Below are 14338 nucleotides of genomic sequence, written 5' to 3'. Positions count from 1 at the left end.
TCTCATGCCGTGTAGCTAGAAAAACCTACAAAAATAAAACATAACCACACAGAAAAAAATGGTTCTGATGGGAGGGAAAAACAACCAAATCTTACCAAGTTGCTGATTCATTTCAGGCTATTGTTACTTCATGATCTGTGTGTTTTGTAAAATATGGAGATGTTTTTTTTTTTTTGTTTCACTTCATGGAAAAATAATAGGATTAGGAACAAGGGAACATGTTCTGCAGACTTCATCCTATAATGATTGTTTTCAGGCCTGCACTCTTTATGCTCACTCTGCAGATTTATCTCCTCTCCATTCATTGATATTGTCTAAATATTGTGTCTTTTATTGCTTTTTACCCTTTTGCTTTGGGTCATATTTTTGCTTCTTTTTTTTTTCCTCATCTCTGCAGTTGTGCCAGATGTAGCACAGTTATTTAATGTCTGCGACTGTGCTGTTTATTTTTGCCAGCTCAAGAAACTGGAATACTCCTCTCATCTTTGACCTAAAGGAGGGAACAGTCAGCCTCATCCTACAAGCAGAGAAGTGAGTCTTTTTATTCCAGGAGCAAAGCAGCAGGAGAGAGAACAGGCTGTTGGATCATCTATCAGCTTCTCTAATGCTTCATTACTCTGCACTGGCCACTCATCAAGCAGCAGCCAACCAAGCGCACAAACACACACACACACACACACACACACACACGCACGGGCACGGGCACATGTACGCACGCACACGTACACACAGTCGGGTTGTGCTCTAGCTCAGCCAGCCCTGTCATACAATAAGGCTGAGAGTGAAACCACTGGGGGAAATTAGATTAATATGGAGTAGCTCTTGTGCAATACTCCAGTGCAGTGTCGCTGACACTCAGCATGGAGCTAAATAGATTACTGGGCATTTTGTAATCGCAGTTTAGATTGATGAGTCATACTGAGTAAGTTAACAGTGTGTTGCTGTTCAGTAAATGTTTAAATTACCTTCTTGTGTCAGTTGATTAACTCTTACCGTCTGTTATGTATTTAATTTTCCTGTTTGCTCCCCTTTATTCCTCACCATGTTACCTCAGTCGTATAATGTGTAATATACAGCATATACAGTAACTTGGCCTCTCTTGTCTCCCCCTCCCAGACATTTTCTACTAGTGGATGGAGCAGGGTTGTATACGTTCTCCTATGAAGGACGATTGATATCGTCCCCAAAGTTCCCGGGTATGAGAGCAGATATTCTAAATGCCCAGAGTGTCTCACTTAGTAACGACACCATAGCCATTCGGGACAAGAGTGATGAAAAAGGTGAGGGGAAAACTCCATGCTTACTATAAAATTTCAAAATCATACGGACTGTGCTTTTACTGTGTCCTCTTTCTCTTTTTCTCTCACAAGTTATCCTTCTCTTTGATGCCCTGACTGGAAAGGCTCTTGGTGATGGGAAGCCCTTGACCCACAAGGTTAGTAACCTGCTTTCTTTCTGACCAAATGTACTTCAGCAACAAGGAAGTTCTCTGACCACATCAGATTATTTATTTATTTATTTATTTATTTATTTATTAAACTTTGATTATACAAAACGAGATAACTTTATGCTCACATGCCACTTTAATAAGTACACAGTGCTAGTACCCGGTTGGACCCCCTTTAATTCTTAGCAGCAAAGATTCAACAAGGTGTTAAAAACATTCATTAGCGATTTTGCTTCCATATTGTCATGATAGCGCCACACAGTTTTTACTGATCCATGATGCTCTTCCACCACACCCCAAAAGGGGAGTGAGACTGGTGACTGTAGAGGTCATTTAAGTACAGTAAAGTCATTATCATGGTCAAGAAATTATTTTGAGGTGCTTTGAGCTTTGTGATATGCCTAAATGCATTGAGTTGCTGCCATCTGATCAGATATCTGTGTTAATGAGCAGTTGAACAGATGTACCCAACACATATCTGCTGTTTGGACCTACATCTCGGAAGATACTTAAAATTATGTTATAATGCAGAGTGTTATGGATAAGCAGATAAGTGTAGAAATGTTTTTGGGTTTTTTGTCAGTGTGACTGGTTAGAATGCGTTAGTATTTGTGTTTTATTATGTGTTGATATGATAGGACATAATAACAGAAGCTGTCTGATGGTGGCTGTTCAAATGTGTGTTTATTTTTTCAACCAAAACACAGAGTCAGAGTGAACACACATTTGTTTAGTTTTAGTATTACACAGTTCAGTTATGTATAACGCAGCCTCCCATTATTGTGTAACAAGCTGTATTTATTATGTTTTCTACAGCCGAGTGAAAAGTGAAAGGTTTTTATGCATGCTTCATCAAACTGAAGCCTTTTGCTGTAGCAATAACAGTAATAACACTAATTGCAATTGTTTTTAATTAGATCATTACTTTAATGTTCACATGGGAACATGTTTTTTTTTAAACTTCTGATTCATTTACATGCCACTACTGCATATCTTGAAGTTTTGTCTTCCTTCCCATGTAGTTTCTGTTTTGGCCTCTCTCTCTCTGCTCCACTTTTCATTATTTTCTTTCTCCTCACCCTCGATCTGGCCACGGTAGATGGCTGCCCATTTCTGAGTTGGGTTCAGCTGGAGGTTTCCTCTCAAAAGGAAGTTCTTCCTCCCCACTGTTGCCAAATGCTTGCTCACAGGGAATTGCCTAATTATTGGGGTTTTCCCTCTTTTTACAGATGCTTATTATAAAATGATGACAAATACTGATTATAAAGTATTTTCATAGCATTAATCCTCATACAGAAAATAATGCCACAAGAGCAATATGTATGTTAATACATCCATGTTGTTCATCACGTCTTCCTTCAAGATATGTTTTCTTTCTGTGAACTGAACTGAATTATAAGTAGTGATATGAGCCTTCTGAATTTACACCTAAAATGCTCTGTCTTTAATTTTGTATTGCCAGCAAAACCTCCTATTATCTTGAGCAGCAGAAGATGAAGTTACATGAAAAAGAAATCTTCCTATTAATAAGATAAACTGTCTCCATGTGCATGAATTGTTCAGTTACAGCTTATGTCACAACCCGGCTCATAGGAAGTGACAAACAAATGGGAGACCACACACAGGCTTTTAAAGACTGTGAGACATATTTAATGAAAATAAGGTAAAGCAACTTAAACACAATTTAAAGGATATAACAGCCATAACTGAAACTTCCTAATGAACATGACAAGTGCCAGAGAGAGCGTCAAAGCCAGCCACCACTGGTTCAGTCAAGGTGTCTTTATATACACTGGGACTGGCCTCTCAGGTGTGCTGCATCAATAATTGGGTCAGCTCCACCTACCTGCAAGAAACGGGTAAAAGAAAAAGCAAAACACAAGACCAGCCCACTGGCTGTCACACTTCCCCCCATAGAACAGGGTCTCACCCTGAATTGGCAACACATTTACATTATGAATATGCAACTAGAAGAACATGCATATATTAAATCCATAACATATACACACACACATGCAACCTCACTTTCAACACCTTTTGTATGCTCAAAAGTCATCTTCAGCTCAACTCCAACCTCAGCAACCTTGGTACCTAGGAGCAATTTAAGAGGAAGGAAAACAATACTGAAGAGGACATACTTCAAAGCATATGAGGCGTGAAGCTGCTGGTTACAAAGGGGCACGGGACAAAGCATCTGCCAAGACATTATCTTTGCCCTTAATGTGCTGGATATCCAAATTGTAAGGCTTCAAAAAGAGAGCCCACCGCATGAGCCTCTGATTTGGGTTCTGCAATGAGTTCAAGAAGGTGAGAGGGTTATGGTCAGAAAATACCTCAATAGTTGGGTTGCGGTCACGTGGTTCTGATGACGTGCGGAGGCAGCGCGATTTTTGAGTGGAGGGCGGAAGTAAACATGGAGGACACTGTGGAGAGTCAGGAGAGCAGCTATTGTGCAACTTTAGACCCCGTTTCTCGGGAGAGATATAAACAGATAGTTAAAAAATATATCGGACGTGATCCGTATTCTTTGAAAATGTCCGAATACACCACAGAAGTAAAGGATTTGCCTACTATCGAGGCTGTGGATATCACCAACTACTTGGTCCTCCAGACTTCTTACTACACTAGGCAGCAAATGAAAGCTTTCAAGAGTCTGGAGGCGTACAATTTTTTTGTCAGCGGGTGGGTCCACAACCTTGGAACAAAACATCTCCGTGATGGATACAGTTTGGTGTTTGCAAGGGTGAGTGTTTGTTCTTATATTGCTTTATCTTAAACACGCTAACAGTTAGCGGTAGCGGCTTTAACTTCAACAAACATGCCACATCCTTAGGACTTCGTTAGAGTGACAGTTGTTTGCTTCAAGGTAAACCATTCTCAGAGGTCTAACGAGACACCTCTGAAGACTTGGGTAATTGCAAAGGAGGATGGAGAAGTGATTGCAGCTCATTGCAATTGTATGGCAGGGTTAGTAGCCTAATTAAGTACGATGTTATTGCAATGAGAACACACACACACACACACACACACACACACACACACGCATAGGGCACTGCTAGCATTTTGCAGGTGTACTTCAGTAGTAGTGGGGAGAGAGTGTTTTCTTTTAGCTAAGAATTCATCAGCTAAGAATTTGTGTGATTGCCTTAGATCCCTCATGACACTCAGATGCATTTTTCAGATAGAGGGTATATACAAAAAATATATTTATATGTTTCTCACCACAGAAACCTTACATTACGGATATCTTTACTTATCTGTGAAAGGAGACTGTCTGGAATCTGGCAATATAAGAACCATAGCAGTGTACAAAAACCTGTGGTGTGTGCCTGACGGTAATAAGTGCCACTTTTTCTTTTTTTCTGAATAAAATGGTATGGATTTACTCTGTGATTAAAAAATCACAAACATGTAATATGTAACTTGGACCATAATCATTACAGATAATGGCATCTTTTTCTCTTTGACATGATTCTTGTTTGTTTTACATCTCAGCACAATATCTTACCTGGATAAGTGAATGTCTCATTCACACTGAAGTCTTCTGGTTGTGGATTCTCAGCTGGAAGCTGCAGTTCGGGGTTCTCCACTGTCACTAGGCTCAAATCCGGGCTCTCAGCCGTCTGTTGCATATCCAAAATCGCCTCTGCACATCGATGCTGTTCTGCCTTAAGCTTCATTCTTTTCTCTCGTTTGAGAACTGATTCCGATCTGGGTTTTCGTTCGTAGCCGAGATTGACCGTCGGAGCCCAGTCCTCCGACTCTTCGTCATCCAAAGCACTTGGGCAGCCTATAGTCCCAATCAAGTCAATATTAGACTACTAACTTAAAAGCACTAAGTAAACGAGAATTTAACGACAACCTAATGCTAATAAGTTCGTTTGCAAACATAACATTACCTCTGACGAAGTGGTCGCTGCAGACACGGGCATTGGCAGACTCTGCTCCTCCCGACTGTAAACGTAAATTTAAAATCCATTTTTTCCTACGTTTTTCGGTTAGAATTTTCCATTTTTCTCCTCTTCGTTGGGCTATTTTTGGTACCCTAAAATACCGTTTATCAGTTTCTCTGGTCGACCTACTGGAGCATCCGTAAACACAACAGGACATAGGCATTTTGCGTACTGTCTGTCTGTGATTTTGCGCTTATCTTTTTCACTTCCGACCGCCAGTCAAATTTCGCGCTTTACGTTGACGTCACGTCTACGTCAAATGAAACCTAGCTATTGTCCGAGCAGAATCCAAATATACTCTGAAATGCCACAAGACCAAAATTAATTCCAAAGCTTCCTTTTCAATGACTGAATAATTCAGCTGATGGGAGTTGAACTTCTTGGAATAGAAACTAACTGGATGTTCAGTACCTTGCTTGCCAGCTTGGACTAGAACAGCACTTGCACCAATGTGGCTTGCATCCACATACAGCTTGAAGGGCTGATCCAGACGAGGTACTAAGAGCACAAGTTCTGAGCACAGTAAAGCTTTTATGACCAACAAACAAGGGGAAGCCCAGCTTGATGACGACGGCACTGTAATGTTGTTGTCCAACATGTAATGAACTTCCTTATCAATTATTTTCCTCTTTTCCTCAGAGACCCTGTAGGACCTCTGCCGGATTGGTTTTGCATCACCCACATCAATATCATGCTCTATCAAAGTTGTTTTAGAAGGTGTGTCTCTAAACAAGGTTGGATACTGTTACGGCCCTAGCAGGGCCTCCTCCTGAAGGTGCCTGTGTGGGCGTGTCCCACCACCTTCTGCCTGAGGTGCCACCTTTCCCTGTTACACAGCTGACTCACATCAGTAATTAAAAGTATTTAAGCCCAAGGAAAGGTGAGCTCTGGGCCAGAGTGCCAGTAGTGTGGTTACAGCTTGTGAGCTGAGTGGTTGTTGTGGTTTCAGCTAGTGAGCTGTGTTCTTGGTGGTTTTCAGCTAGTGAGCTGCTCTCTTTTTTGGCTTACGTTTTACTTTATTGACCAACGCCTGAGTTTTGTTTGTTTTCTTAAATGGTGATAGCGGCTTGTCCATCTCTTTTAGTTGAGCTACTTTAATAAAACTCTTTAATTGAACCGTTTTGCCTCCCTGACTCCTTTTTCTGACCTGGACACTTTTTGTTACTTCCCCCTCACCGCCTAGACCCCTCAGGGGAATGTAACAATACCTTTTAATTAATGCAGACAGTTCTGCACATTTGTCAGCAGGCAAATGGCCCAACAGCACATCCAAGTTCTGAAGAGTTTCTGAATTCTTCAGACGACCAAGCAATAAAGGATCATCAGGTGCTGCCACATCCTCCCCCCCACAAACTTACTGCGCTATTGTACAAGCAGTCAACCCTGGACTCGATGCGGAAAGAGAAATGAGAGAGCCTGACAGACCGACGGATAAAGGACGAACATGATATGGTTTCAACAAATTAACATGGCAAAGTTGATTTCTTTTCCGGCGATCTGGGGTAGCAATCAGATAATTCTGTTCACACAGTTTCTGTACCACGGTGTAAGGCCCAGCAAACCGTGCCTGGAACGGTGACCCTGCAATTGGCAGTAAAGCTAAAACCTGGTCACCCTACTAAACTGCTGCTCTTCAGAACGCCGGTCATAAAAATATTTCATCTTCTGTTTGGCCAACTGACCTGCCACATACAGTCTGTGCCGAAAACCATTAACATAATCTATCAAGTTCACTGGTGGTTCACCTGACAACCACTTATCGCACAGCACTGTCAACGGTCCCCGAACTTTGTGGCCAAAGACCAAGTCATTTGGGCTAAACCCAGTACTCTCCTGGCACACTTCACACGCTGCCAACAGAAGCCACGGTAAACCTTCCTCCCAGTCACTCCTCATTTCGGTGCAATAGGCACGTAACAAGGACTTCAGTGTTTGATGGAAGCGCTCTAAAGCACCTTGGCTCTTTGGATGATAAGGAGAGGCTTTATCATGTACAATATTCAACAGCTTAAGAACTTGTGCAAATAGATGTGACGAAAAGTTTGATCCCTGGTCACTCCCACAGACTTAGCTGTGATGGTACGCAACGGATATGCAGCAGGATAAAGCGTAACCTGGCAGATTACAGTTAACAGATACTCCGAACCAGATTTTGATCTAGGAAGCGGGCCCACACAGTCAATGATCAAATGTTCAAATGGGTTACTCACAGCAGGGATGGGACAAAGTGGAGCAGGTTTAATAGACTGATTTGGCTTACCTACAATTTGGCAAGTATGGCAGGTCTTAATGTAAGCTGAAACATCACGCTTAAGACGTGGCCAAAAGAAGTAGCGCAAGATGTAATTATAAGTCTTCGTCACTCCCAAATGCCCATATTTGTCATGAGAACACTTCAACACCTCGTCACGGTATTTAGTTGGAACCACAATCTGGATAACTGGACTCCCAACACAGTCCAACCCTTGCGGAATCCACCTACGGACTAGTACCTGCTTCTGCAGAAAATAACCAGAGGCTGCACTTCTAGCGTCATCACTAGGTTGCACTTTGTGAAACAGCTCAGTCAGTGAAGCATCAGCACGCTGTGCCTGAATTAACTCTTGCTGGGAAATTGACAAATGTTCAGGAACAATCAAATCTGGTTCAACCTGACACTCTTCTGCTTGAGTTACAGGCTCTGCATCCCTTTTAGCTGCAGCCCTCGTAACAGCACAAGCTGCAAAGTCAGAAAAACCCTGTTCACACTCATGGGACTCATTCAGAACTCTAGATTTAACAGGTAAAGAATTGTCAGCCCAGACTCGATTTTCAGCCAAATCATTCCCCAAAATCACATGTACGCCCTCAAGTGGGAAAGCAGGACGAACACCAAGGCAGATGATATCATCCACAAAACTGCATGACAGCCTGACTTTATGCAATGGAGCACAGATAGTGGTTAAACCCATGCCTTGAACAAGCACACACTCACCAGTATCAGTAACCTGTGAAAATGGCAACACTGAAGCTAAGATAAAAGAATCCTTCGCTCCTGTGTCACGCAAAATCTTTACAGGAACTTTATGAACATCACCCGGGAGTGATACAAACCCATCGGACACAAAATCCTCAAACCCCGAATAGCTCTCCAAGTCAGACTTGGGCGAAACTGGCGTCTCCCAAGAGAGTACTGAAGTTTCCCGTGCAGGAATTGTAAGAGCCGCAGGCTTAACCTGTTTGCCTGTACGCGCCAACTTGCTTTTCAACAAGGGACATTCTGCTTTCCAGTGTCCATCGCCATGGCAGTAGTTGCATGCTTGACCAAACTTACTGGGCTTCACACCACCAATGGCCTTCGCAGGGTCCGATGACATAAACTTAGTTTGACCAAAAGCTCTAGCGGGAGCACCAACTGAAAAACAGTTTCTACCAACCTGCCTCTTATGTGCCAAGATATATTCATCTGCCAATTTAGCAGCGTCAGAAACGGTAGTCACTTCCCGTTCAGCAATATAAGTGGCAACCACAGGAGGAACACACTCTTTAAACTGCTCCAATACCATCAACTCACATAAATCCTGAAAAGTTGTCACTCTCAGTGCCGAACACCATCTGTTGAAGTGTTTAGTTAAATCCCTCACAAACTCTATATGCGACTGCTTATCAGACTTCCTCCATGATCTGAAACGTTGACGGTAAGCTTCTGGTACCAACTCATACGCCTTCAGAACTGCATCTTTAACAGTAGCAAAACTCCAACAATCAACTGCACTGAGTGCTGAATAAGCTTCCTGAGCCTTTCCAGTCACAACAGACTAACATAATCACACAGTCAGCTTCTGGCCATCCTCTCAATTCGGCAATGCGTTCAAAAAGGGAGAAAAAGGCATCTGGCTCTCTTTCATCAAATTTCGGCACCAAGCGCAAATTATGCACGACATCAAAAGTTTCAACTCCTTGTGGAGAAGACTCTTTAGCCTCAACACCACCTGATAACTTGCCCGCCCTGATTAGGTCTAGCTGATACTGCTCTAGCTCCAACTTTTCCTTTTCTAAAGAATGCCTTACACAGTCTTTCTCAATGCTCAGCTTGTCTCTTTCCATTTGTAAGAGTAACAACTCCTTTTGCTGCTCAAAAGACAAAGCAACGGCAGTTGAGACCACAGACTGATCAACCTCAGCCGCTAAGGTTTTCATTTTACCTGGCAACACGCCTTTCTTTACTAATGCAGCCTTCAACACTCCTTTAATCTCATCTTTCAACCGTTTATCTCCAACGTCGACATCATAATGTTCAGCAAGTTTCAAGAGTTGTTCTTTAGTACAACTATTCAAGAGTTCCTCCGATGGAGACTGAACAAAAGCATCAACAGTAGCCATAACAGCAAAGTATTGATTCTCGACATGCAATTGAAAACAGCACTTTCCCACTAACTGCCTAACCAAAATCTACTTAACTAAAGCCTAGTCTTCATGCAGTTACTTACGGTGGGTACTTATGCACTAAAAACCGCCAGAAAGAGAAAGGCAACTGCACAAACAGCGACCCCCTCAATCCTGGGGACGTGCTCCCGAGACAACTGCTCTAACCGTGTTCACCGCAACAGAAATTTCAGTGAATGATTCTCGAGAGAAACACTCCTTCAACATAACAGGGAAAGCACTGATTTTAATGATTCAATAATCAACACAGCTCATACGCTCCAAAGTTGACACAAGACAGCACATCAACACTAACTCCAGTAAACTTAAGTCTACAGCAAACAACAGTATTAACATGACTGCCTCCACTCAATCTGCCTAACCAAATGGCCTCCCAAACACAATACACAGCAGACCCAGAATATCAAAGCACCACAAATAACCAAACTGATCAGCAATCAACTCAATAATTGCCTACAAGGCAAGTCCTAGCCAAGACACAACTAGACAAGCAGCTGCAAACAGACCAGCTCTCAATCAAATGTTAGAAAGCTTACCAAACCAGGATAATTGCACAGACGATCCCGGACGAGCCGCCATTTGTCACAACCTGGCTCATAGGAAGTGACAAACAAATGGGAGACCACACACAGGTTTTTAAAGACTGTAAGACATATTTAATGAAAATAAGGTAAAGCAACTTAAACACAATTTAAAGGACATAACAGCCATAACTGAAACTTCCTAATGAACATGACAAGTGCCAGAGAGAGCGTCAAAGCCAGCCACCACTGGTTCAGTCAAGGTGTCTTTATATACACTGGGACTGGCCTCTCAGGTGTGCTGCATCAATAATTGGGTCAGCTCCACCTACCTGCAAGAAACAGGTAAAAGAAAAAGCAAAACACAAGGCCAGCCCACTGGCCGTCACACTTAGTAACAATAAATACCTTTTTTTTAAAACATGGCCTTATCATGTTAAAGGGGCAGAATTTAGTGCATGATCTGATCAAAAAGGGATATAGTGAAATTTATGTGTCCTTGTCAGTGCTGCTGCGACCTTGGTGACAAACAGTTGTGGTTGGAAGTTTCCATACAGCTTCCGGTTCCTTGGCGTACACCTGGCTGAGGATCTTACGTGGTCAGTACACACAAACAAAACAGTGAAGAAGGCCCAGCAGCGCCTCTTCTTTCTCAGGAGACTGAAAAGATTCGGCATGAGCCCCCGCATCCTCAGGACCTTCTATCACTGTGCCATTGAGAGCATCCTCACTGGATGCATCACCACCTGGTATGGCAACAGCACCGCCTACAACTGCAAAGCTCTCCAGCGAGTAGTGCGGTGCTCTGAACGGATAATTGGAGGTGAGCTTCCCTCCCTCCAAGACATCTACAGGAAGCGGTGCCTGAGGAAAGCGGGGAGGATCATCAAGGACTCCAGTCACCCCAGCCATAAACTGTTCAGACTGCTTCCATCAGGAAGGAGGTTCTGCAGCATCCGGTCCCGTACCAGCAGACTGAGAGACAGCTTTTTCCATCAGGCCATCAGACTGCTGAACACGTCATAGACACCTCACCTTCACTACTGGAACTTCAACATTATGCACTCCACACTGTATATAAATGCCACTTGTTTTGCACATATTCAACTCTGTATATTTTATATATTTTATTATTATTATTATTATTATTATTTTATTTTATTTTTTTACTATTTAATTTGTAAAAATGTGTATACACACACACACACACACACACACACACACACACACACACACACACGTAGGAAAATATTTAGTATACACATCCAGAAATGCATACACTATTATATATTGTACATATATTTATTAGTTTCAGGTTGGCCATTCTTGTATTTTGCTCGTTTGTGTTGTTGTGTTTGCACATCTCTGTTGCTTGTGGGGCTCGCACACAAGAATTTCACTCGCATGTGCTGTGCCAGTGTGCCTGCACATGTGATGTGACAATAAAAAGTGATTTGATTTGATTTGATTTGATACACTCATCATGGGCATAAAAGTCATGGTAATTCGGGGCTTTTAATGATTTCTTTGAAGTGTTCTTTTTCCAGAATGCGATGATTGTAAAGCATACAACTTTATTGACATTATTTAGGATTTTCTCTAATACACATGGTCAAGTATACATAGAGGCTCAAATGTATACATACACTCACTTAAATTGTTTATTAAGTGCTGTGAAAAGTTCTACAATGTATTTTAACTTGATCTATCTATCGAGGCCTATTATGTCTGGTAGTTTCTCTTTGTCAGCATTAAAATAATTTGTTTGACAGCATTCATTGGACTGACCAATACTCAAAAGAATTGGAAGGTCCAAGGAATTCAATGAAGGTCTAAGAAGGATAATTGCAGATTTACACAATTTGGGAAGATTCTTTGTAGCCATTTCTAAACAACTGCAGATTCCAATGTCATTATTACAAATAGTTGTACTTACTCACAAGTTATTCTGATGTCTCACGTCTTTAACGAGGTCTGGTAGAAGACCACAAGCGTCACCCTCAGATGAGAGGAAATTAGTTGGGATGTTCAGAAACAACCCAGATTCAAGCCTACCATGAACTTTATACTGATGGAACACCCGGGAATCTGACCAGTTGTTAGAAGCTTGTTAATGGCTACCAACAATATCTGATGAAGGTGTAACTAGTTAACGGACATTTAACATTACTGGGGCTACACAGTGGCGCAAAAAAGTATTTAGTCAGCCATCAATTGTGCAAGTTCTCCCACTTAAAAAGATGAGAGAGGCCTGTAATTTTCATCATAGGTATACCTCAACTGTGAGAAACAAAATGAGGAAAGAAAATCCAGAAAATCACATTGTCTGATTTGCAAAGAAATTCTTTAAAAATCACACAATGTGATTTTCTGAAATTTTTTCCCTCATTTTGTCTCTCACAGTTGAGGTATACCTATGATGATGATGATGATGGTGAAGCCTTTATTTGTCACTTGCAGTTGCCTGCAGCAAAATTGGACCTCTCCCGACCATACATACAATACACAAACATCACATCAGGGAGACAGGTCAAAACAGGTAGTGTAAAGAAAAACAATGAAATATACAACACAATAGAGGATGATATGATAAAAATTACAGGCCTCTCTCAACTTTTTAAGTGGGAGAACTTGCAAAATTGGTGGCTGACTAAATACTTTTTTGCCCCACTGGATCTATGTATTTGAGCCTGTATGCATGTTTTTTGTCCTGTGTGGATTAGAGAAAATCCAAAATAAATTCAGACTTGTTCACCCAATTCTAGTGTTTTAAAGCCATTAAAGATGCATGCTGTTTAATCATTCTGCTCTGGAAAAAGAACATTTCAAAGAAATCATAAGATCAAAACTACTCGGACGTTTGTGTCCAGGATGAGTGTATGGAAACTTCTGACCACAACTGTATTTGTACCATTATATGGTTTTTAGCCAGGATAGCAGCCTCTTTTAGCTTCCTCATCAAAAGTTACGATCTATAGCTCATCAGCAGGGAGAATTTGCAGACTTACCTCAGCTAGTGATTACTGTGATTAGGCCAAATTAATTTTAATATAAATGCTGCAGTGATCACTTTATCTAGAACTTTGAATGCTATTGTTTTCCATGAGTAGAGGTGTGCTAACGGGTCTTGCTAAATAGCATTTTACAGTGTAGTTTGATAGATTATTTTGTGGAATAACAGGTTACATTACACATACACCCTGACCCTGTGAAAGTCATTGACCAAAAGGAAAAGAAAAAAAGTTTGAAACTGCTGACTGTAAATCTTTGTCCTGGCATTTTTTTTTCCATTGCTGTAATTGTTGAAATGGGGCTGTGTTAAAAGCATTTTTCCCTGAAATATCGATCATGTTGATAATTTAGGCTGGCAATATCCATCTACACTCCTTATTTTCCGCAACCTTAGGATCACCTGCTGAGGAGGTTGACTTTTTTCTTGCAACCTTCAAGCTTTAGTGAAATTCAGTGATGATTCTAATTGCTAATTTCCATCTATACATACACACAGTTTGTTGAAATTTTAGTTTTGGACAGTCTGATTTAGAAAATATAGAAAATCCCAAAAGATTAGAGACAATAAAGACAAAAGAAAAAAAATAGAAGATGGGGTTTGGAATCAAAGTGAGAGTGAGAGAGAGAAAAAAGAAGAAAAGAATTAGAAAAGAGGGAAAAGAAGTAGAAGTAGCAGTAGTCACTGTTTGTCAGCATGGCTTTGTCTGCCAGCACGATGCAGCTCCAAGATACTGGACCAAAGCCAGCTAATTCTGGCCAGAAACACACACAGGTTCTCTCGCTCTCTCACTCACTCACTCACTCTCTCTCTCACACACACACACACACACACACACACACACACACACACACAGACTCTCTCTCTCTCTCCCTCACTCTACAAGCACACACATTTGGCAGAAAGACTGTTGGGTCACGGTATAAACTGCCTCTCCCTCTTCCTTTCTTTTCCTGATCTTTTGTCCTTTCCTATTCCCACT

The 14338-nt window shown here is 41.5% G+C and overlaps 1 protein-coding gene across 2 annotated transcripts in view; it reads left to right on the top strand.

The window, feature by feature from the left end:
* Nucleotides 1-14338, top strand: part of ift80 (intraflagellar transport 80 homolog (Chlamydomonas)) — a 52489-nt gene that overhangs the window by 30483 nt on the left and 7668 nt on the right. For both annotated transcript variants that reach the window (XM_080288928.1, XM_080288927.1), the window contains exons 11-13: nucleotides 457-531; nucleotides 1117-1280; nucleotides 1371-1435. In XM_080288928.1, the coding sequence (XP_080145054.1) occupies nucleotides 457-531; nucleotides 1117-1280; nucleotides 1371-1435 (304 nt within the window). The remainder of the gene's footprint in view (nucleotides 1-456; nucleotides 532-1116; nucleotides 1281-1370; nucleotides 1436-14338) is intronic.

This window comes from Astatotilapia calliptera, chromosome 14, assembly GCF_964374335.1.
Source record: "Astatotilapia calliptera chromosome 14, fAstCal68.1, whole genome shotgun sequence".
NCBI lineage: Eukaryota > Metazoa > Chordata > Actinopteri > Cichliformes > Cichlidae > Astatotilapia > Astatotilapia calliptera.
The sequence above is the reverse complement of the archived record's forward strand: the minus strand, read 5'-3'. Positions and strand labels throughout refer to the sequence as shown.